The sequence below is a fragment of the Brienomyrus brachyistius genome, chromosome 12 (assembly GCF_023856365.1).
Source record: "Brienomyrus brachyistius isolate T26 chromosome 12, BBRACH_0.4, whole genome shotgun sequence".
NCBI classification, from domain to species: Eukaryota; Metazoa; Chordata; class Actinopteri; order Osteoglossiformes; family Mormyridae; genus Brienomyrus; species Brienomyrus brachyistius.
In genome coordinates, this window is record NC_064544.1 from 12,964,506 (window position 1) to 12,988,767 (window position 24,262).

Consider the following 24,262-nt stretch of genomic DNA (forward strand, 5'->3'; position numbering starts at 1 on the left):
TTAAATACAGCCATACACTGCAGTAAATTTTACATTTTTTATCGTGTAAGCCCAGGTTTATTTCTTTGGGTTGTGTTCTTTTTGATTATTTTCTCACCACAATAAGCAGAAAGTAAGGCATAGTCAGTGGCTTCCTCCTTAGGTTTACAGTGTTTGTGCTGTACTAATACCACATGAAGCCATTATTAACCTTCATGATAAAATCCTGAAACATAAAACATTTAGTACCCTCGTATGGTGGCAGCTCTACACATGCATTTGTTTTTTTATTTATTTTTTTTTTGGGGGGGGGGCAGTATGGAAATAAACTTTGGAGGTCTTTAAAGAACAATAGCCTGAAGAATTAGCCTTGGAAAGGTACTCGATTTTTGAGTGACCACAGCACAGGGAAACCACTACACATGGCACCAATAAATTCTCTCTTTTTTATGCATAATCATCATTTAAAGACAGTATTACGATGTGATGGGGTTGACTTTTCCAAATTTTCCAGCGACCTCACATTTCCGGCTTTCAAGATGTATGTTTACTCATACTAACAGGCAGTGTTTATTTGGAACTTGATGTCTATTTACGAATTCATCATAGCAAACTAAATAACTGTAATTTCTCCATTTACGTGATTCAGCTCATCTATTTTGTCCATTTGTGACTGCGATGGAACTATCTCTGACCACAATGTACTATGCATGACACATGGAGTGAGTAAATTAATTTCTGCCCAGAACTCTACCAGTAAGGATTTGATTATGAGCGTCAACCCACAGATTCAACGCCACTTGCTGCCTGGACTGAGTGATTTCCACTTCCCTTTGCGTCAGTACCAGCCGCCACCGCACCATTAATTATTTCCTTAAGGATTCCTGTTTGGTTATTTGGTGTGTTTTTTGTTCATTGTAATTTCTGAAATCCTCCACAGCTAGAATGACTAATTCCTAGAGCATTCGGCATATTTTAAACAAATGTATGTCTAACCTATTACACTGCTATCGAGGAGTAACCATGGTGATTAAGAGTACGGAGTCAGAGCAGATCTCCTCCGTACAATCAGAGGATGCAAAACACATTTCTGCTCTTCTTCCTCTATCCTTTATCTAAAACCTGTACATTCAGGGCACTCTTGGGATTGTAAAGAAAAGCAAAAACACTGATTCTCAGGAAGAAATCTGACCACCACCTTCCTCCACATCGCTTGGTACAGAGGATTCCCAGAATATGCTACCCCCACAGAGTGTTAATATTACTCAACATCCGTTAAAAGCCAATAACCCAAAAAATTCCTCCATGGTCTCTGTGACTTCTATGGTAGTTCATATGTGATCAGGAAGGACAAAAAAAGGACAGTTCTTCAATTTAATCAATACACAACAGAATATCTGAACCCTCATTACGGCTGCAATGGGTACATGCAATCATACATTTGTACATTTTATGCCTGAAATGTGGTAGTGTTTGTGGTAGTAATTCACCTATAGGTACCTTTCTAGACTGGATGAGTCTGTTCTCTTAACTTAAATATGTATGTCCCTGTCTCATGCTATCACCCAAAACAATGACATTTTAATTTAATATGTGCCGAGAATACTATAATCAATGCTTCCGCACAGCTTGATAAAAAATCTATTTAATGCAAAGCACAAATTCTGCAAGTTGTAGGTAACTTTCCAGTGACTTTCCAAAGGTAGGAATTGCTTTTAAGCAGATTCATACATAATTAATTTGAGCAGAACGCAAAGAAAAGCTTCATTCATGAAACTGGAGTGATGGACTTGTACGACAGCCAATAACAGAACATGTATCTATAGAAAGCATAACAGTGTAGCCAATTACAAAATGCATATTTATGGAAGATTGAGAATCGTACTCATAAAATGGCCAACGATGGACAACACAAGACATATTAGTTGCACAATATATATTTTTCAGTTGTGTTTTTGTCATTTTCAGCTGTATAACAGCTAATGATTGGTCAGCGTACTTCAGGTTAGAAATAATGTTGAAGACTATCCAATAATATTTAGGTCAAAGACAATGTTAATGACTGACTATCGCTGTTCAGTATTAAGACCTGCTCTCTACCTGAGTGGTACAATTAACCTGGTAGAAGATTGGGGTTTCCATGGCTACTAGCAAAAAGAGGATCATTAGAGAACCGCAGCGACATTCATGAATTTCCCCAGTCCTGATTGGAGGAGTGCACCCCTAGCAAAATATGGCCTATTAAGGAGGGATCCACTCATTACCAAGAAGTTACCCCCAGAGAAATTATGAAAAAAAAGATGCTAAATTCAATTAATGAAAGTCGTGTATGTTCCAAAATTTATCACAAATGAATACTAATAGCATTTCCTACAGTTTTAAATTTGTATAAATTCTGTAAAAATACAGGATTTTGATGGCAGTTGGAATCACACTATATGCGCAGTGTGGCCTCTTACCTCACAAACTCCCCACCACTAATTTTTTTTTTATAAACGTGTAAAATTCGAGATGAAATAAAATGGGAAGCCTTTGCAGCAAATATGCGTAACTTTTTATATATGCTGACGTCCTGTCTCATTGTCGCCATCTGATATGACCAAAATACTAACCAATCCTGCAGGATCATCAGTCTAACAAAGGTGTTTTGTTTAATATAAGCCATGCCAGAAGATGTTTGCTTAGCAGAAAAAGATGCCACATTGCAGTTACTGCAGCTATGAATAAATTGCACAAAGAAAAATACAATGGGATCATATGAGACAACCTTGAACGGAAAGGATTTCCTGCGGTCTGCACTGCTAGTGTTTGACAGCAATAAAAAGACGTTTCTGATGAGTTAATATTTAGAAAGAAGACGCGTGAATGAATGAAGTTTCGGTAACACTTTATGTAAAACATTCATGTTTATAATGCATTCATAAGGTGTTATAAACACAACTGTCCTTAAGGAGGTTGACATATAATTAATTATGTCTTATACTGACCATTATAATGCATTATGAAGGTATCTATAGTGTGTTATAGATGGGAGCTTCATACAGCATTCATAATGCATAATAGGCATGGCTATAATGTGTTACACCTTCTTATGAATAGTTATAGCTATAATAGTTATGTTTATAAGCCTTCATGAATGTATTATGAAAGTGTCTATACTGTAATGTATAATGGTGACTGCCTTAAGTAAAATGTTATCCAAATTTCTCTTAAATCATGGGAAATGTGGGGGACAAAGATGTGGTGGCTCTGGTTTGTTCAGGAGACAGTAATGGCTGGACAACGCAGTGGTGCTGGGAAATGTCGTACCTTCTTTAGCAACCAAGGAACAGGCTCATATAAAGGGGCAGGACCACAGGGCAACTGGCACCATCTGAAAGCTGATTCGTCCCCTGAGTGCCCCCTCACCTGTCACTCTCTTATGCTCCTCCACATTAAAATCCTAGAATCACCCCTGGCTTGGAACCATCAAAGCTCCTTTCTCAGGTAATGGCTCCTCATGCATCAGAATTCATAAATGGGCTGTTGCCAGACTAGGCACCCAACTGCAAGCTCAGCATATATATCAGACCAACTTCAGGACAGCTGGAAAAGCATCCCAGGAGGCCACCTCATGAAACTGGTGTAGAGGAGATAGCAGGGTCAGCCAGTCCCTGGAGCAACTGGGGTTCAGGGTCTTGCTCAAGGGCCAATGGTGGGATCACTCTGCTGATTACGGGATTTGAACCAGCAACATTCTGAGTCCCAACGCACTTTTTTCTGTTTGATACTTTTTTGGTCAGTGCGAAATGCACTGATGTGGGACAGTTTGTGGCGCAGTGGGCTATGCCTGTGTGCCTGTAATCAGTAGGTCACCAGTTCAAACCCACCCTCAGCATGACTGCAGGTCCTTGAATAAGGCCCTTACCCCCCAGCTCCCTGGGTGCCGCTATGGGTGGCAGCCCTTCACGGACAGCTTACTCTACAAAGGGCAAGTTGAGGGAGGCGTGAAAAACAATTCCTGCCCAGAACACATTGGATCGATCAAGTATCTATTATTATATGTGTTAATGTCCTTATAATTCTTGCAAAAAATATAGAATAATACAAAGAAACCTATGAATACCCTGTTGGTATGCAGTCCAAACGTTTGATTGGTACTGTAAGCTGCATTAATGTTGTCAGAACGTTATACTGTATCAGCACCCAATGTCCCGAAGTATCCATCATGTTTGCACGGGAAAGTCTATTTGGACATTCTATAATCCTCCTAGGTTTATTTATAGATTATTACTTTTAAAGGTCTAAAAAATGGTTAAAAAATAAGGTAACTTCCAAATTTACTATTGGAGGTAAAAACTATGCTCCGAGTACTTCTCAATGTTTTCTGTCAGCTAAAGAAACTAGTTGAGGAAACAGTTTCAAACTTTGCGAGCCGTCGGCTGACGAGGGACGCAGCTCACTCTTTGGCCTCATGCTGTCTGCAGCCCGGCATCTCCGATATATTTCGGCTATTGTGAAAGTTACGCAAGAGAACAAAAAGTCCGTTGTGGATTGTAATGGGGAAGTCGATACTTAAGAAATATATTCCGAGATCATGACTGTGGAAGCCGGTGAGGGCTGAAGTTATCAGATGTAAGTAATGGGATCCAACTAGTACTGCACCTTATGTTGCACTACGCTGAAAGAGGGCTTGGGGCATGACAGGACAGGCTACAGCAGCTCTGCGGGGAAGCGAACTTATGACCAGAAATACCAGGGAAGGATGTATTGCCTGTAGTGTGACTGAATTCTAGGTCTAGCTATTACGAACACAATATAGCCTCAAAGTATCTGTACAGTGCAAAACTTAAATGTATCCAAAATGCTGTCTTATTCATATGCTCTGTGCACCATAATTGGCGGGATGCATTCTACACCTAGCTAGAGCGCTATTTCTGCTTAGCCTGGCTGATATCGCTACTTAGCCTGAATGCTAACTGTGCTTAGCCATAGATATTCAGAACAAAAATGTGAATAGCCTCAGTACTCATGTCGCTTTAATTGAAGATCTTTGACCTGGGTCAAATGGAGCAGAATGAAGTCATAACGCCTGAACGGTCAATACCAGCATTCTATAACAGAGCAGGGTCCAGGGCTGTCTCTGCTGGGGCTTTGTACCAGTTCGTTAGTAAAACGGGAGCAAGGTGGATACGGTTAGACTCAATTACTATTTTAATTTATACAGATATAATATATTATCTATGATATTATCTGATAATGCAGCATGATTTCTCTGTACTATTTGTCGGGATGGTCCAAATTATTTGGTCAAATTAGGCCCTCAGTGAGGCCGTTATATTGTTTACCATAAAAAAGTAACTCTACACCAGTGGCCAAAATTGTGGAAACACCTGGCATTTTTGGCATTACGCTTTAAAAATTGCTAAACGAATATTGGCAGTAATGTTTAGAAACAATCAAAGAATGTGACAAATATCATACACTGGACGATTAGATAAATAACTGGAGTAACTGGAATAAAGTCCTGCAATCTCCAAAAATTTTGCACAATTTTGGCCACTAGTGTAAATGTGGTATTACCGTGCTCTGCCAAGGGCTGGTTATATTTTGTGAAAACTTTGAATGGAGCCTTTTGATGCTCTGCTGAAATGTCACTTCAGAAGGCCGGGGTGGAGAATCGATGGGCCGAGGTTGGAGGTGACTCCCGCTGGAAGGCTGATGGCGGAATGCTGGAGCTGTCGGTAGGCGTGGGTGGGTGGGAAGAGGCCGGCCTCGCTCTGCACGACTCCCCACACACTCTGCGCTTTAACATGTGCCGCTGCGTGCTGGCTGGAGAAAAAGAGCAAGAGATATAAGACTATTTCACATGATGGGAGGGCAGCAAGGCAGCACTTTCAAAGGTATGAAACTTGATTTATCAATGAATAATCCTGTTTATTTTAAAATAACCTTCTCTGCATTCCCTCAGTCGAACCCTACACTAAGCCATTGGGCACATGTGCTGGGACTGTTCAATAATAACTGATTCCCTCTATACCCAAAGAACTTGCCTAAGAACATCCACCTTTCCTGAGGTGACTGCGGTTACCAAAGTGACAGCGGCAGTAGGGGTCCGAGATCCTTTAACTTCCCCGCTGATGTGAGGTCTCTCCAGCAGATGTACTGAACTTTTACTCTAATCCAGAGGTGCAAAGCACAGTCACAGTCAGTGAAAGGACCATACCCAAAACCACTATTGAATTTGTGGGCAGACCAAGGCTTGTTTATTTAGTTAATAACAGTATGAACCAAACTTAAGCAGTTATTTGATCGCAATATTTACTATATAAAAATAACATTTACAAATGTGAACTTCACAGCAAAAATGAATTCTGAAAATTCTTTTTAAATAAAACTGAATAGTGATACACGAAAACCTCTCTGAAGATATGAAATTAAATCAAATACGTTCATTGAGCTGATGAACAATTAGGAATCTGCCTTTATCTGACATTATGCACTGGATCCTTCTTGCACATTGGAGATAGTCTCAGTAGTGCAGTGCAGTAGTGCAGTGGTTACCATGGTTGCTTTGCACTGCTGGAGACCAGGGCTATCTGCTCTGCTCGGATTGCAGGTGTGGGGACCTCATGTGTTCTGCAACAGACTTTCTCACACACAAACACACACACACACACACACACACCCATCTGGTGTTGTAAATTGAACAACAAGCTGGAACGGAAGATAAAGATGTAGGGAAATGGTCCTTGGTAGGCTTGCATTGACACGCCCATGGAAGGAGTCCGTGAAGTTCTGGAAAATCTGTGTAGCCGAGGTTCTGCAGGGACAGAAACTATATCATGATGCTCTCCAAATTAACGCTTCCTCCTTCATGTGTGCTGGGCTGTTTACCTCAGGAGAAGTGTGCACCAGTAGGACTTCCTACAATGTTTAACCATGCATAATAGGCCCAGATGGTCCGCATACAACAAGAAGCATAAGCAACCAACCTCTGGAAAGCATCAACAGAGAATCATCTCTTCGCTTCCTGCGAACCGATGGCTGTCTCACCCATCAAGGTCACATGACCACTTCATCAGTGGCTGTCTTGGTCTGCAGAGGGCTTACAGTCATGTGCTATACAAAACTTCCTCAATTACATCACAATATAAAAAAATGCTTATGAGGTAGCAGTTCTTCTGTGGAGATTTCTGTCACCCATAACAATCCTTTTACAACTGGTCTCCACTGCACGGCCCGTTCATGTCATAATGGAATGTAGCTCGGCGCTTCCTCTTGGTTTATAATCTGTATGGGGAGTTTATTCAGATGTCAAGCATGTTGTAACAAACATTTTTCTTTCCATTTGCACAATTTACATAGAGAAATTGGTATGTGAAATCTTGCAAACTGTTTGCTTATACATGCAGAATGATTTTAACAAGTCTTCGTATCAGCATGTCCTTGTCCCAAGGTTGAGCATGCCTTGCTCCCTGCTAGCTTGTAGAGGGGGAACAGGGAGTTCTGGCTTCAGGACATTAACTGTGTAGATTTGCATTTCATCTTTCATATCTACAAGTGTCCATCCTCAAATAAGTAAAAATAATATAGCATGAAATGCAAGGGTATGGTAGGAAGACGAGAGCAAAGATAAACCAGCTGATAAGAGTTTATTCCCAAAGCTTTCCTTTTTTGTAATCACATAATGGACAGAAAACTGATCCATTTCAGCTTTGTAGTTATTAAAACATTTGGCCGAAACTCCTGAAGAGTCTTCACTTCATGCTGATGTACAGTAAACATTATTTCTTCTGCACTGTTTGTGCCGTTCACCCCCCAATGACGACCTAAATGGACTTGTTGGCAAATCCATTAATGCTTTGGTCCTGGCTTCCACAAATGAGGGCATCTCCTCTCGACACTGAACAGATCGCAGACCGAGAGCCTTACTAGGCTTCGTTAGAATCTCATTTTCTGGTATGAATGTGTAATGACATCATTAAATAACGCGTCTCAAAGGCACCACACCAAAATCCAAAATGTCTTTCAAATAAATGCTACTGTCACAATAATCTCACACCATGGGGACCAGGGTTCAAGTCTCCTTCCTGCCCCCCCTAAACCCCCCCCCCCCCCCCCCCCCCACACACACACAGTTTAAAAAAATATATAAAAACCTGAAAGCTTAACTTAAAGTTACTGGATTGCCAGTAGATGTGAATGGTGTGTGAGTGTGCCCTGTGACGGGTTGGCACCCCATCCTGGGTTGTTCCCTGCCTTGTATATATAGGCTCTGGACCCCCCACGACCCTGAATAGGACAACTGGTTACAACAGATGGATCGATATCGTAGACATCAGTTTATGAGAAAACAGCACCAGAAGCAACTCGGGTTCAAGAGCCCGTCAGAGAAATCACTCTGGGATTTGAACCCACAAGTTCCAGCTCACAACCCCCACACTCCAACATGCCGCACCACACAAGCGGGACGCAGAACAGGCTGGCAGGATGGTGATAACAGTACAGGACAGGCTGAGACACTGACCCACACTTCCTCAACATGCTATTCTGCAGCTACCCACAATCCCACACTGCACAATATAAATATGCTGCCCTAACAACAATATAAATATGCTGCCCTAAGGGAGGGCAAAAGTAGGACGTCCAAATGTGTACCAGTACATTCCTCTGATCTACCTCACTATCCCAAACCAGCCCAACTCCTTCCCACTATTACAGTTATACCATTAACAAGCACTTGATAAATGATAAGGTTCTATATGCTTTAGTTGCCAGTTGCACAGATACATTGGAATTCTTCCCTTTGCCTCTCCCATCCTGCTCTCCATAGGTTGGGGGGGGTCACAGCACAGGGTTGGAGCCCCTGGAGCTGGGGAGTGAGGATCTTGCTCAAGGGCCTATGGACTTGTGTCCGCTCTGCCAAGGCTGGATATCTGGTGATCTTTCAATCATGGGCACAGAGACTTAACCCACTGATCCATTCACTACCCCTGCAAAAAGCTTGTAATGTCCGTCCATCCGCCAGTCCATCCGTCTGTCAGTCCGTCCATCCATTTGTCATACCTGCTTGTCCTATGCAGGGTCACAGGCGTCCAGTACCTATTTAAATAATAATAGTAATAATAAATACTTCATTGATCCCTTTGGGGAAATTCTCTTTGCAAAGCTATAGGCGTAAGAAAGGGAATAACCCAGGGGTTATGATGTAATAACTAAAAAAACAGCGAACCAGTGACACACCTCCCTGGGGGATTGCAAATTTGGCTTCAAGAAGAAGAAAGTGAGCTGACAGTAGGACGATTACTCGTGCTTACACCTGGGAAATAAAAAATCAGCATCCCTAACACCTGTTTCTGCCTTCCTACAGAAGGCAACCAATCGTCTCTTCCAAACAAAAACCACAACCTCCCTCACAATCTATCATCCTTCCTGGGAGACCCTAACCACTCACAATCTAACCCTCACAAAAATCACCCCCCTATCTGAGGTGCATCAGACCCATTCTTGTTTCCACTCCAAGTGATTGGGCATTCCTGCAAACTAGTCACAGGTGCAGCCATTAGATCCAGCGAGGTCTCCCACCCGTGCGAGGCCATAGATACTCCCCAGTTCGCTATAATATATTAGCGCCAAAACAAACTTTAATAGCCTGCTGTGCAAACCCCATTCGATGAAGCACTTCGTAAAGATCCATTTGTTTCACACTTCGTGGTTGGTCCTGGACAGGGCAATTTGGGCAATTTCCCAGGGTGCCATCTTCTGAGGGGGCGCCAAGTTAGCGATCCGCAGGCTACGGGCAGCTCATCGACCACTACTGCTCCTGTGTTTTTGCTTATGATGGGCAGTGGAGCCACTGCCTTCAATCCTTTTCACTGGCCTGCTCTCCGCATTGGGCTCCTCACTTTGGGGCAGTGATCTGAGGCTACGTCCTGTGCTGACATGGACCAGCTGTTGCTCTCTGTTGCTGACGCAGCCCTCGGGCTGTTGCACAGCTGAACCGCTGGGGAATGACGGAGAAGATGGCGTCAGAATGGAGAATATCGATTTCGCAATCACCAGGACATAAAATTAGCAGATGGTAAATTTTGCTTATTTACTCATTTGTAAAGCAGACACTCTTGTTAAAATGACTGGAATTCTTCATTCTTTCAATGAAGCTTGTAGCTTGTAACTTTGAAATATGAAGGTTGTTTTCAATAATGTTAATATGCCCGGGGGGGTTGGACCCCCAGAGGTTATTTTTCTCCCCACTTGAGTCTTTTTAGTTCCTCTCCCATATTCTTTCTTTCTTTCTTTCTTTCTTTCTTTATTTCTTTTTCTTTAATTCTTTAATTCTTTATTTTTCTTTCTTTTTCTTTCTTTCTTTCTTTCTTTCTTTCTTCCTTTCTTTTTTTCCAGCTATGGCACAAGAATGCCACTCTGTTCCAAGGAACACATGTGACAATTAAACTTGAAACTTCTACTTCAAACTTTAAATACCATTTGGAATATTTAAAGGGCAGATCTTCTTGGATAAGACTCCTACAAACCAGCCAGAACAATCATCCATATGGTTACTCAGTACTATTGTTTTGAAACAAAAATCTATTTGAAACTTGGACCCATGCCATGCAAAATAAGACTTTTTTTCTCTGATATGGCAAAGTAACCTATTGCGTAACCTTTACTTGAATTAAAACCACATGTAGCCAAAGTTATAATAGGTTTGACTTTTCCATTATACAAGGCTTTCACAAAACAGCAGATATAAATCTAATCTAATTTGGGATTTTCCAAATATTCGGAGTGGAAATAAATTATCAACGTGAAGGTGATCCTTGTGCTTTTACAGTGACTCACAGTGACTTACAGTGACTTTTATAGTATATTAATTTAGGAGCTCATTTCTGAATTGTACTGCTATTTTCATTTCATAATATAGTATACAGATTTTTAAAAAATCACTTTCAGTTTTCTGCCGATAGATATGCATGACATATAATAGATCCATCCTTTCATCTTCTAACCATACATTCAGGTTATGGTCATGTGGGGTGGGGCTGGCGTTTATCTCAGGCTAATTAGGGGCACTCCCTGGATGGGATGCAGTTCTATCATTCATACAGGCAAGAAAAGTTAAGCGAAAGCAAAACAAGAGTCACTGCTTAATGACATTAAAGCCAAAAGAGCTGGTGAAAGCAAAATGACCACTGATACTGTACTTTACTACGCGGTGACAAAGCTATTAGGTATAACCCAGGAGGCACAGAAGGCAGGACCACAAGCTCCATACTAAACCCATCTATTAAATGAGGATAAATACTTGGCAAAATCTGACAGCGGGACATCAATAATCCCGTGATCCTCCTGCAATATCACTATTGCTGATTCAGCCTCACCGGGAGACTAGGGATTTGTTCAGCGCTCCACCAGGGACCAATCTGCTGACGACCGTGTAAACAAGAGTGAATAAGCAAGCTCTGGCCCTTTGACTTCCTCATGCTGATACTCCAGTAGGAAAAAAAAACAAGAAAATGACCAGGCATCACCAGATATACAAGATACAGTATATCTCTGTTTAAAAAGCTGTTAGCGTGGCATTATATGCGCACACACAAGTTTGAGATGATTCAACAGGTAACAATTCACCAGCTTGAGATGACTTATAAATCTTAATATTGGCTCAGTTTCTAAGTGTCAGAACGATACAAATGGAAGAAATCAATCATGGAACAAATGCGGCCAAAGGTACAAGCAGATTTATCGGCGTAAGATAATACTGAATTGTTATGATGAAGATCAAGTGGAATTTAGGCTGCGACTGATTTCAAGACAACCTTAAATCAAAACTAAAAATGTATCTGGAAAAGATGCACGCTGCACAGGAAAATTTGGCATTCTGCTAAACGGCTTCTTTAAAGGTCAATAGATGCAACTTTGTCTGCAATACGAAGTTCTGCAAACCCCAGAATAACTGATCAGTTACGACTCAGCATGCAGAAAATTCTGACATTTGTTTTTACTATTCTCTGCTGTCTTCTGGCTTTATCTGCTTGCGCAGTGCGCTGTGTGGATGCCTTCGCATATGTATCAGTAAGTGCTCTGGCACAACATGTTGTAAGGAGGTACTTTATAAAAACATCCGAGTTAAACTTAAGGGACCCTGGATTTAGATCCACTAGTTTGAGAATTTAGCTTTTAGCATGTTAGCCCCAGAATGGAGTCATGCAAAACTTTTCCAGTTGTGCAGTGAGGATACAGTGAGTGCTGTTTGGCTCCTCACTCCTATAGCTCACCAACTAGAATATTACGCTAACAGTACAAAAGTGATGGGTTTAAAACCCTAGGAGCACACAAAAGTTGTAACCCATCCCTTAACTGTAAATCACTTTGGATGAAACTGTCACATAAATGCAACTGTGATTTTTTTTTTAGTCACGTGGTTCTTCAGTGTGATTATATTGATTAAAGAATAGGAATTAATTGAGCTTGTATGCATTCAAAATATTTTTAACCAGAGCAGGCATTTGAGGAAATACTTAATCTCGATGAATAATTTTTTCAGTGTTTCACAACAAAAAAATTACATGTTGAAGAGAAAATAAGACAAACATGCACAGTGTATTACTTTGTTTTTATTGAAAGTTTCAGTGCTCACGCATTTCATACATTCACATCCTAAGCATTTCATTTCATTATTCACTGGAAATTCTCTGTAGTAAACCACAACATCTTGAAGACATATTTGGAAAAAAACATGCTATATTCCTTCACTGACATTAAACACATGTGGTCGACCGTATTCTATGGTGAGTGAAATCAATAAAATACACTCTTTTCATAGAATCCCAAAACATTATCTCTATCGAGTAGTTATTGGTTCCAAATGGCCTCTCCAACCACAATATCAGTTGTTTATTGTATGCTACTTTGCCGTAGTGGAACGGCGAAGCCGGCAGCATGTCTGGATGCCTTTCTTCTGCCACTGTAAAAGCTGAGGATGCTGGGACTGTTAGGGTTTGGACTTGGTGACCTTCTGGATCCAGTTCACATACTTAGTCACCCTGGTGTAAACGCCAGGCTTTCGGCTCCGGCCGCAGCCGTCACCCCAGCTGACGATGCCGTATAAGAAGTAAACTCCATTCCTTCTGCAGGCTAGTGGCCCCCCTGAGTCACCCTGCAGGGAGTGGACAGTGATGGCAGAATGAACACAGCACCCTTGAGTAAGAGTAGAACATCAGGTCCCCATATTACAGGTTTTACGGTAAATATTTACCTGGTAGTTTCTAGTCATGGCCAAATGAAGCTTCATGAACCATTTGCTAAATGTTTTGACTCCACTAGATGGTGCTCTCTGTTCAGAAAATAGCTCAAAGCATGTCCCAAAGTAAACCAAGAGCACCATCTAGTGGGGTCAAAAAATACAGCAAATGGTTCATAAGGCTTCATTTGGCTTCATTCACTACAGTATACTGCCCACTCCCCTTCCCTGGGCTCACCTGGCAAGCATCCACGCACCAATGGCCAGCGCAAAGCATTGTGGAAGTGACCTCTGTCCCATACATATTCGGTCGGCTGCACTGCTCGAATGGGACAATGTACACAACGCCTTCCATGAGCTGATCGGCGTATGCGTTTGCCTCTAGAAGGAAATGTGGAATGGAAGATCATAAAACAGGTGCATGAAGGGCAGTAGTGGGGGAGTGGAGCACTGAATATCTACACGTGCAAATAAAGCACATCACAAAATGCAAAAAGTCAACAAACAGTGAAGTACCACATTGCAAAGCAAAATGCAATACAAACATAAACTCAATTAATGGTGTAGGACAGTCTGTTATTGGGGGGGGGCACAACTTAATCATTTAAATACAAAGGTCTATTCATTGGGGGAAGGGGGAGGTGAATGAATCCAAATGAAAAATTCACCGCCCAAAAAAACACACCGCCCAAGCTCCTAGCCCCTGACCACTCATTCATTGTACAGCCATTTATCAAGTACTGGGTCATGGAGGGAGGTAATTTCAGGAAGCACAGGAACACTTTGGATAGGATTCCATTTTGCTAATAGAAAAAAAAATGCTCCGAGGGCAGAATGAAAAATGAATAGTTCAGAGAGATAACCAATCAATTTGTAGAGGAGGTACATCAAAGCAACTGGAGGAGGACAGACCAACCAATCACATGTCTTGGTCCCACCTCCTGTACTTGCTTGGGCCCACCTCCTCTATAGTCTGATTGGTTATCTCTCTGAGCCAATCATTTTTCCTTCTGCCTCAAAACATTTTTGTGTAAGTAAAACTCCCACTAGCTTCCATTTTATTACAAGCCTCACACAAACACAGTAGGTAATTTTCAGAAGTCAGGTCTACATATTCAGGAGGAATCCCATGCTACAGAAGGAAAACATCTCAGCTTTGTACACACACACACACACACGCAGACACACACACACACGCAGACACACACACAGACCAGGGGTGAAATTCAAGGATTCAGACCCACAACCCTGGAGGTATGAAACAACAGCGCGGCCCACTGAGGCACATGCCATCCAAGAGTTGCTTCCAGGATAACAAAAGTAGTCTAATTCTGACTGAGATATTTATGCTCTCCAAATGGAAGGTATGACCACATTGCAAAGTCATTTGTGCTGACTTTGTGTACACATAACAAAAGGGGGCAAACCAGGCCACCTTACAGAAAAAAAACATAATACAAACTGAATAAAAGGCCAAAACAGGAGACCTTACTCTCATACATGTGTCCCCAGCCGGTGATGTCACAGCAGTGATAGTCTGGGAAGGACATGTCCTCCCCAGGCAGACAGATGGGGCGCACAAACTGAGTCATCTTGGCACACTTGCCTTTCTCCTTTTTGAGTTTGACGAGCACTGAAAGTGAAGCAGTGAGTTTTCACAGGACTTCCATGCAATGCTTAGGACCGCACGTGCCGGAGTATTCAGTCTCTCAGCGTTCCGTATACTGCGACTGATTGTTAATCTCTTGTATGCAATGAAAAGCCAACGGACATCTGTGAAGAAGTGGGGAATAGCAACTACGACTTGCTGAGTGTAATCACAGTGCGGAGCTAGGACTGAAGACTGAGTTAATGATCACCAACAGTGAGTCTCCGGGTGTAATCACAGGCAGCAGTATGGGCTGAGGATTGAGTTAATGATCACCAACAGTGACTCGCCTGGTTTAATCACAGCAGGGAGTTTGGACTGAGGACTCTGTTAATGATCACCAACAGTGACTCGCTGGGTATAATCACCAGGAGCAGTTAGGACAATAAATATCCCATCCCAAAATACACATTACTAGTTTCAGTAATGGTTTCATATAGACGCAGAGAAACATAACGATGACTTACCGATGTCATGGACGGTTGGATTATACACAGAGTATTTGTCGTAGAATATGTACTTCTCGATTCGATGTGACTTGGTGTTTGGTCCCGTGTCGTTGAAGCGGTGCTGACCCAGGATGACAAGCACTTGGGATGCCAGAGGACTATAAGGAAGATGAATACAACAGGACCATACGGAAATCTGTGGTTACGCCCACAAAACAGGGTTGCTTAATCGCTCCAGTAAGATCACGTCCATCTGCATTAATGGTGAGATGTAATTATTTCGCTTGGGGTAAAATGTGAAAGATGTCATAATAATTTGGCAGAGGGAGGGCCGCCTGTACGCAATGTGAGATCCGGTACAGTTTATTACTCACAGAGAGGTAGTAAACTGATGCCTGGCTGGGTGTGAAAGCGTATGCCTGCTGCTTTCTGCTCAGTGTGACATGCTGTCCTGTATTTTTTATCTATGCAGAGGGTGATAAATTAAGCCCTGTCAAGGTCTTTGGATGTGCAAAGAATAGAACAGCAGCCCTGTGGGGCAGCCGGCTAGTTTTCACGTATCCCATCATGCACAGCGTGAGAGTCACAGACGCGCAAGTGTGTCTACAGGCAAGAGCAAGTTTTCGGTGTCAGAGCACAAGATCAGAAGAGTCCGGCACCCTAGGAACCTCAGGAGTTTCGGGGGTCTTGCTCAAGGGCCAAACAAGGATATAATTACTCCACCAGTTACAGGAACTGAACCCAAAGAGGCATCAGTCCATGACCCACTGAGATACAGACCCGCCCAAATGAAGACGCAGTGCATTTGGCGGAACCGCAATGTCAGGTTGATGCATGGACTGAGCTGGACAAGGCCCTCTTCAGGCCCCCACCATGGGGGGCATATATACACATAATCGGATAATACTCTACTAACATAGACTTCTGCAGGATTTTTTATTTCACTCATTTCTCAAAGTTTGGGTGTGTGTGAATATATAATATATACATATATTTATTTTGCAAACTGCAGCCTGGTTCTTCCCTGTTCCTCATTAATGAAGGACTCCTTCCTTACTTTATGGGACTCCAGTCCTGCTTCTAGGAGCCTGACATGAACTGTCCTAGCAGTGCACTTCACACCTGCACTTTTTGCTTCCCATTCTTTTTGAAGGTCACTTGAGGTCATCCTCTGATTCATGAGAAGCTGTCAGATAAGTTAACGGTCATCTCAGGCTGTAGAAAGTCACATCCCCTCTTTATTTGTCTGGTTTCTGGCCATTTCTAGTGTCTCCGGCATAGCCTTCAGCCAGCAGAACTACGATTAAGCCAGGATTTAAAAATGCAGATTTGTTTAAAAATATAAAGAGGTCTCTTAATTTTTTCCTCAGCTGTATACTACGAAAGGGGAGATGGTCATACTTTCCAGAAAAGCAATGTGCTGCTGACAGCACCCAGCAGGAGGCGATGAGGGTCCCCGCACAGAAGGACTCCCCGATGTAGATGGCCGCCATCCATGGGTGTGCTCCTGGGAGGGCAGCGTGACCCCCCAGGATGCGAGGTCGCGCGGACCTTTTCATGTGCCTCGTCCCACAGGTTGGGGGGCGACTGGGTTGGGTTTGGGTCACTGTGGTGGGCTGAACAGTTGGCATTACCAGGCGAGAATCTGCTGGGGGGGTAGGATGGGGGGGGTGTGGTTAAAGAATCATACAAGGAGCACCTTTATTTCCATAGTAACCTGTTCAGGTGCCACACAAACATTGGACCAAGACTAGGTTCCATGGAATTTCAACAAAGCAGTACTGGTATGATATTTCCTCTTAGAACATATAAAGAAAATAAGGAGAACATAAGAAGAAAATAAGGAGAACATAAGAAGAAAATAAGAACATATAAATAAAATAAGAGCATAAGAAGAAAATAAGAACATAAGAAAAATAACAGCAGCCACTTCAGCCAACATCTGCATCATTCTCGCTTCTCCAATTTCCATTGCTAGTATTTTACAGATAGTGTTTAGCATCTAATTAACCAAAGAAATGATGTTTCATGAAGTTATCTTATTTACCTCACTTACGACATTCGGCATAAGTCTGTTTAAAACATTAAGCCATTCACTGACAGCTATATAAAGACAGGTGATAGATCTATGGGTCATTGTATTGTTTTGGTTTTTTTTTAAAAAAAGGTTGCAGAGGAAATGCGTTCTTTCATCCTGCTGAAATAATGGATCTTTGAACATACTTGTCTGTCACTGGATAGTGACAACGTGCAATTGAGAAAGATTCTTGGGGTCAAAGCACAGTGGCAGGGCATTTAGCCACTGTCCCTGGAGTATTTTAAGGGGTTAAGGGCCTTGGTCAGAGGCCCAACCAACATACTACCATTCTGCCAAGGATGGGATATGAACCAGCAACCTTCTGGGTTTCTCACTGACTTGGTGGCAGGTATTTGTATGGCTGTGTTCGCCTCCCCAGACATGGGAATCTCTGATATACATAAAGTTCTGAAACACAGGAATAACATCCATGTTTCAGAAAAAAACTGCAAAGGGCTTTGAACCCATAACCTTACCGATGTGAGGTATAGCCCACAGAGCTCAACCTCACTGACAGGCACAAGCACCAAGCGTAAGGAGAAGGTATTCGAGGTGGCTGTACTCAGGAAATTGTGTGCCGGGAATGGAACTTCATTACCCTCCCTTCAAGGCGAACTTCATATAGCTTCATTAGCCCAACATTGGAAAGCCTGAGGTTACAGTCACCTCCAAGTTGTAATAGAGATTTTTCAGTTGAGTCTGAAATGAGTCGTCCAGCAGAATGACCCATCAGCTCCTTGGGCTACGATTGACTGCTGCTGATGGAAAGAGCTACTTTCACGGACGGTGGAGCAGATTAGCGGGCAAGGTCTGGACGGGCGTGAAACGTGCCGATGCGGACAGAAGGAGAGAGGGGCGAGTCTCACTCACTGCCGGGCAGCCTGCAGGATGGGATATCACAGTATTCCCAGGAGATGACTGTGTTCTTCAGGGTGTAGCACCAGGGAATTGTGTCCCCGTCCGGGTTCCTGCAAAGGACACCTGCTTAGCTTCCAGGGGGACCATCTGTTGTACTGTCAAGCCTTGTATTCTGTTCGAATGTATGTAAAAAGCTCAGTCGAGTGAATGGCTATAAGCATAAGCTCAATATGTCTGCCCCTGAATCTCATGGCACAAGCTAACCCTCACACAGATATACCCCCATACCTGCAAAAAGCATGATCCCCCAGACCCAACTGCATGGTGCTTTCCACATTGGCCAGCAGGGCGGCGGTCTCTGCATTGGCGAGGCTCAGCTCGGTGTGCAGCAGCTCTGAGCTCCAGGGCAGGCAGTGGGCACCAGACAAAGTGGTGCTGGCAGTGCCTCGGTAATCGACACCGTTGCCTTCATAGCAGCGCTCCTCTAGGTCTGCAGTGGGGTGTATACATGACCACATAAACTATTAGCAATTATAGCTATTTTTGTTTATTATTATCCAAATATGCAAATAAATAAAAACTATGTAGGGCAAAAAATGCAAACGGCAGATAAATGTACTTGTGTATTTTTTGGGTAAATATTTACCTAATTTCCTTCTTTGAAGGGGCGTGGGAATTGTTTCAGTCTTTCCCAACCATTAACATATTCGATTCCCTAACCAACATGCTGAATTACTTCAGAAGGACCAGCAGAGGGCGTGTTCTGAGCATTCAGTTGCAACACACACCAGAATTAAAACAGCAATAAATTTGGGCAGCCTATAGTCACACCATTCATCAGCAAACCAACTACCATCCGGGGAGGGTATACTTACTGATACTGCAGTGGGGACCCCCAAAGCCAGCCCGGCAGGCGCACACAACTGCCCCTGTGGAAGCGAGGCTCCGACACGTCCCCTCGTTCTGACACGGGTTTCCATCACAAGCTGTGCGGCAAAGCGTGCAGTGTGAAGTTAAGATACGCAGTTCGCCAGCATTCACAGCACAAAGTGTCTTTTGTAATACTACGTGAATCATTATTCTGGCAAAAACTTGTGATTAAAGGTTTTAGCTAGTAAGCCCGAGGATGTCAACTCACGCACTGAGTACTGAGGTTCAATGAATAAGGCGGCCAGAGTACAAAGTGACCGTTTAGGAAACGGAATTTGCTCAGAAGCTGAAATGTGAGTGCAGTATAGACAGGGCTTGTTCTAAGATTTTTAAGTTGGGGGGGGGGGGGTTAAAGATGGATCATAATTCATACAGAGAGGTCAACCCTTAACCAATGATACGTTTTAAATCGCTGAGTGATGGTTGGGGACACTCTGTTGGCCAATCAGCTTTCACCTGGGGCCAGTGCCCCTGTGGCCCCGCCTCTGTAAACACCCCTAAGCATTATCTGTATCTCTGCTTTAAGCATTTCTAAATGCTCCAACATCCAGCGTATGACAAACGGGAGAATGCAGTCATTCCACTGGCAGCTCAGTAGTAACAGACGCTTTGTCAGGCCGCATGTCCTAGTTCTGTTCTGCTATGACCTGTAATGGTATAATGACATTTAAAACTATTTAGCAGGTGCTTTTATCCAAAGCAATGTACAAATCAGAAACGTAAATCAGCAAATCCCTGGAATAACTGGAGTTTACAGATTTGCCTAAGGAACCAATGACAATGTCAATGCGTCAATCACGGGATTTGAACCAACACCCTTATAATTGCAGGCCCAGAGTCCTAAGCCACAGAGCCACTTAACACCAATAAATCACCACCAAAACCTATCTATATGTTTGTATTAGAGCTGCAAATTGATTTAAAAAATTTACTAATCACACAAATTGCAATGAATTGATCACGATTAATCACGATTAAAAACTTTTTTCTTCTTAAGACTAAAGCTTGTTATAATGAATATTTAAATGTAAATCACCAAATTAATGTAGAATAATCACTGTGGACGTTTATTTCACATACTTTTGTTCAATAGCATTTTAAGCACAGAACTCTGCACAGAACTATGGAATTTGGTAGGAGTTTGTCTCTGTACAATCACTATTCTTTCTTACTAATTTTAAACATGCTTACAAACAGTGTGTGGCACAATGAAAAGCACTGAGACAATTCCGCTGGCTTATCCTAGTTTATGACTATACAATATGGTGGCTCTGAGGATGCCGGTTGCCCCATAATGCACTGCGCATTATGACTTATTGTGTCTGGTTAGGATGAGGTTTGCAGCATCCGTGTCATAGTTCAGCTCCCACACCAGAAGTAAACAAAATGCAGCTGCATTAATTGCATTAATAATTGAAATGCATTAAATATTTTAAATTAATCGCAATTATTAATACACTAATTTTGACAGGCCTAATATACAAACTTTTTGACTTGGGTAGGGTATAACAAGATGGTTTCAAATACTAATCTATGTCTTGCTGTAAAAAATAAACGTAAAATATTCCTTAGTAGTGACTCAAAGTTTATCTTCTTTTAAGGTGAAACAGATGAGATGTTTCTAAAGGCTTTAGGGCTGGGGTGGGCATAAGATGAGCCGGAACCCTGTAGAGAGGTTTGGGAAGGTTGTGAAAATGTCAGCCCGTGTCACTGACAGCATTCCGAGCTTCAGGGGGCTGCAGGCAGAGTGCTACCCATGACATGCTGTGCTATATAACACAGCAAGAAGCCTAGGCAGTATTTGCTGCCCCCCAAGAGTGAAAAGAACTGTCCCTGTCCCCAGGCCGCCCGGCCGTACCTGTGTATCGGACACGCTCGCACATGGCCTGGCCTCCCACGCACGTGCACTGCTCCACGCCACGCATGTGAATTCTCCCCCATGACTCCCCCAGGTCGTAGTGCTTCCGGTGTGCCTCCTCGTAACACTTCTCTAATGTGGGAAGGGGGCGGGGTGCGGAGAGGTACAGGCTTGAGAATGAGGTGGAAATGTAAGAACCTGAGAGTGGGCTGAGGAGCCGGGCGGGGGGGGGGGGGGACTGTGCTACATGAATTGCACGTTTTGGCAAGCGATACATCTGACATACTCCCCTCTCATATGGCACTGATAATGGTACGTTCCGCTACTGCTGTTTCTGTCTTAAATGACTCTTTTTAACGTTAGGTATCTATCAATATGATTAAATGAACCTATTAAATACTCTGAAACCTGGAATCTGTTGTGAGTACAGTGCGTGTTTGTCCAGGTGTTTATATTTGATACTAATGTGATAATCCTACACTAGTGGCCCAAATTGTGGAAATACTTCCAATATTTAAAGATTGCAGCATTTTATTCCAGTTACTCCAGTTACTTATTTAATCGTCCAATATATGATATTTGTACCATTCATTGTTTATAAACATTACTGCCAGTATTCGTCTAGTAATTTTTAAAACGTAATGCCAGAAATGCCAGGTGTTTCCACAATTTTTGTCACTGTTAGGTACTTATTTACAGTAAACAATATAACACCTATATTTAGGGCCTAATTTGACCAAATCATTTGGACCATCCCAACAAATGGTACAGAGATATCATGCTGCATTATCAGATAATATCATAGATAATACATTATATCTGCATAAATTAGTAAATAGTAATTTAGTCTATCTGTATCCACCTTGCTCTGAGTCCCTTTTTACTAGTGCAAGGGTACAGACAGTCCTGGACCTTGCTCTGTTATATGATGCAGGTATAGATGGTTCATGCGTTACGATTTTATTCTGTTCAGTTTGACTTGTCTTGAGGTTCTTCATATTTGTCTGATGGTTATAGTTGTTTACGTTTGCCGGTTACTTCTAGGTGTTTATATTTGTTTTATATTGTCAGGATTGTCACATTTCACTGATACGCCTCAGTGTTTATATTACACTAATGCTGCAGGGTGTTAATAAATGCCTGATACTTCCTTGTGTTTATACACTTCACTGTGTTCATATATTTGTTGTATTCCAGTTCCTCTGCTCAGTTCCTTTTATGGCTGTGTTTGACCCGCAGATGTACACTTTTTACTATGGCGGAGAGTATGAGGGAGGGGGGCAGGGCTCACCCTGTGAGCACAGGCTCCCGGTGAAGGGCTCGGGACAGTGGCACACAAAAGCCCCCCGTCCAGGGTCACTGGTGCACAAACCGCCGTTGGCGCAGGGGCGGTCCAGGCATGGGTCCTCTGCTGTATGGGCAAACAGCAGCCGTGGGGAGGGGAGTGGTCGGGGGCTGGAGTGACAGGGTAAGAGCAGAAAGGGTAGTAGCTAAAATGACACAACCTCACCTACCGCTGGTGCCCAGTTCTTCAGATACACAGAAGGTCCACTTTCTGTCCCGGTCAAAGTTGGAGGTTGTGGAGCACCTGGAATTCAGACACGCAAAAAAATCCTGCTAATTCTGAAAGAGGGGCTGAGTTTGGTGGTAGGTCTCCTTATATGGAGGTGGACACCTATATATGTACAGAACAGCAAGACCATATGTGAGTTGAAAAGCTGTGCAGGAATTTATGGAGATCACCAGAAACCATCAGTGAAAGCATTACTGAGACTGTGATATCTGAAACAATGCCTCATTGTAAAGATCACCACAACACTGGCAGCTTTCAGAAAAGGCAGTCAGTGAAACCAACTACCAACCAGCTAAAACATGGTAAACCTATGCTAGAAAACATTCAACATAATCCTTTAACCAAATTTAAATTAACATCCTTCTATTAATCACTGTTGAGTAAAAATCAAGAAAGATACAGTAATTGTTGGATTGGAAGTTGTACATTCCCAGAAATTTAAACTTTTTATGCAAATAGTTTTGGTTTATTTCATTTGTATAGTTTTTGCTCGTTCATATGTGATCCTGATAATAGAAGAATTAAGGTCATCTCCTCACACCAGAGATGGAGCGATTTTTTTTTTGTCTTACCAAAAACGGGATGAATGGGTGGGGAGACACTGGTGATGCACCATCCCAGCATAGCGGAATGGGAATTTGCACTCTTGTCCATCTACGGTAAACACTGAATCACGACCACCACTATTAGTTCTCTTACTAATATTCAATTTAAAAAGAACCTGTAATTACCCACAAGCTAAAACAAAGGTTTTCACTGTAAGGCTACAGCTGCAACTATAACAACATTTTACCTTTACTGAGACTCCGTTTTTGTATGGTCCTTGTGTTGATAACTTCCGATCCGGTAAGTTCTCCGCGCTGCAAATATAGGCATTAATAAAAATGAAACAAAACTGGTAATTCTCCATTTAGGCAGCAGTTAAAGTACACCAGTGGTGTGGTAAATTTTATCATTAATATTCATGAAATCCATGTTATCATTTATCCCACGAAAACGTAGAAAATCAGCGCGTAATATATTACGGGACTTACGGGCGGTAATAAGGAGTTAAATGTATCTTAACGCCCTGTAATGCAGATGTAGAGACACCTTTGGGAATATCTTTGCTTCTTTTTCCCAAAAGTCACCCACTTTGTTCTTTTTTCATGTCTATAGTTATGTGACTGAGTCAGTAAAACACGTTACAGATGTATGATATGAACTATTTGCACCACAAGACGGTATTAAAACCTCTTTATGGTACGCAGTGCAACAGCGAACTTTAGCATTATTTTGCAAGAGAAACTTACCGTCGTACTCGCGCTGAACACATAACGAAGAAGACCTAAAGCGAATATCGCCCTCGCTAGCTGATTCATTTGTACTCTGTTAACCTGCAAGGTCCCAGAAGTATGTATAACAAATGTGAGATTGTTGTCCCCAGTGACACCTTCTTAAGTTAATTCCTTCCAAGAGTGGAGAAGAAGTGTATTGGTCCGAGGAACCACAAGCAACTATGCAAGAGTGATATTTATCCAGTAAGTGGGGATTCTTGTTTCACAGCTGCGTCACTTGGGAAAGACCTTTTCTGAAGGTTAGGTAATAGATCTGCTGTGGGACATGCCCTAAGGATGATTAATGTACAGGAGATGGGAACCTCTTTTTTTAAGAGGGAAATTCGTT

General features: G+C 42.4%; 1 protein-coding gene across 3 annotated transcripts; it reads right to left on the reverse strand.

Annotated features, from left to right (window-relative positions):
• Positions 1-12,558: 12,558 nt before the first annotated feature.
• Positions 12,559-24,095, reverse strand: LOC125704583 (hepatocyte growth factor activator). Of its 3 annotated transcripts, none has more exons than XM_048970325.1 (14): positions 23,890-24,095; positions 23,391-23,457; positions 23,170-23,251; positions 22,539-22,612; positions 22,316-22,435; positions 21,025-21,156; positions 19,112-19,222; positions 18,525-18,726; positions 18,249-18,346; positions 16,703-16,949; positions 15,320-15,459; positions 14,697-14,837; positions 13,443-13,585; positions 12,559-13,120 (listed from the first exon to the last, which is right to left on the reverse strand). In XM_048970325.1, exons 1-14 carry the CDS (start codon positions 23,956-23,958, stop codon positions 12,956-12,958), a joined length of 1,791 nt encoding a protein of 596 aa, XP_048826282.1. In that variant the 5' UTR covers positions 23,959-24,095; the 3' UTR covers positions 12,559-12,955. The 3 variants fall into 3 exon arrangements, with proteins under 3 accessions (XP_048826282.1, XP_048826279.1, XP_048826281.1); XM_048970322.1 differs by having other exon boundaries at positions 23,170-23,263; positions 23,890-24,094; XM_048970324.1 differs by having other exon boundaries at positions 16,703-16,946; positions 23,170-23,263; positions 23,890-24,093.
• Positions 24,096-24,262: the final 167 nt, after the last annotated feature.

Excerpts from the sequence above, each read along its gene's own strand:
- LOC125704583 (XM_048970322.1), bottom strand. The coding sequence starts at position 23,958 with ATGAATCAGCTAGCGAGGGCGATATTCGCTTTAGGTCTTCTTCGTTAT. Across the intron at positions 21,157-22,315 it reads CGGGAGCCTGTGCTCACAGG|AGAAGTGTTACGAGGAGGCA; the intron begins GTGAGCCCTGCC and ends TTCCCACATTAG. Across the intron at positions 13,586-14,696 it reads CTGGGGACACATGTATGAGA|AGGCAAACGCATACGCCGAT; the intron begins GTAAGGTCTCCT and ends ATTTCCTTCTAG.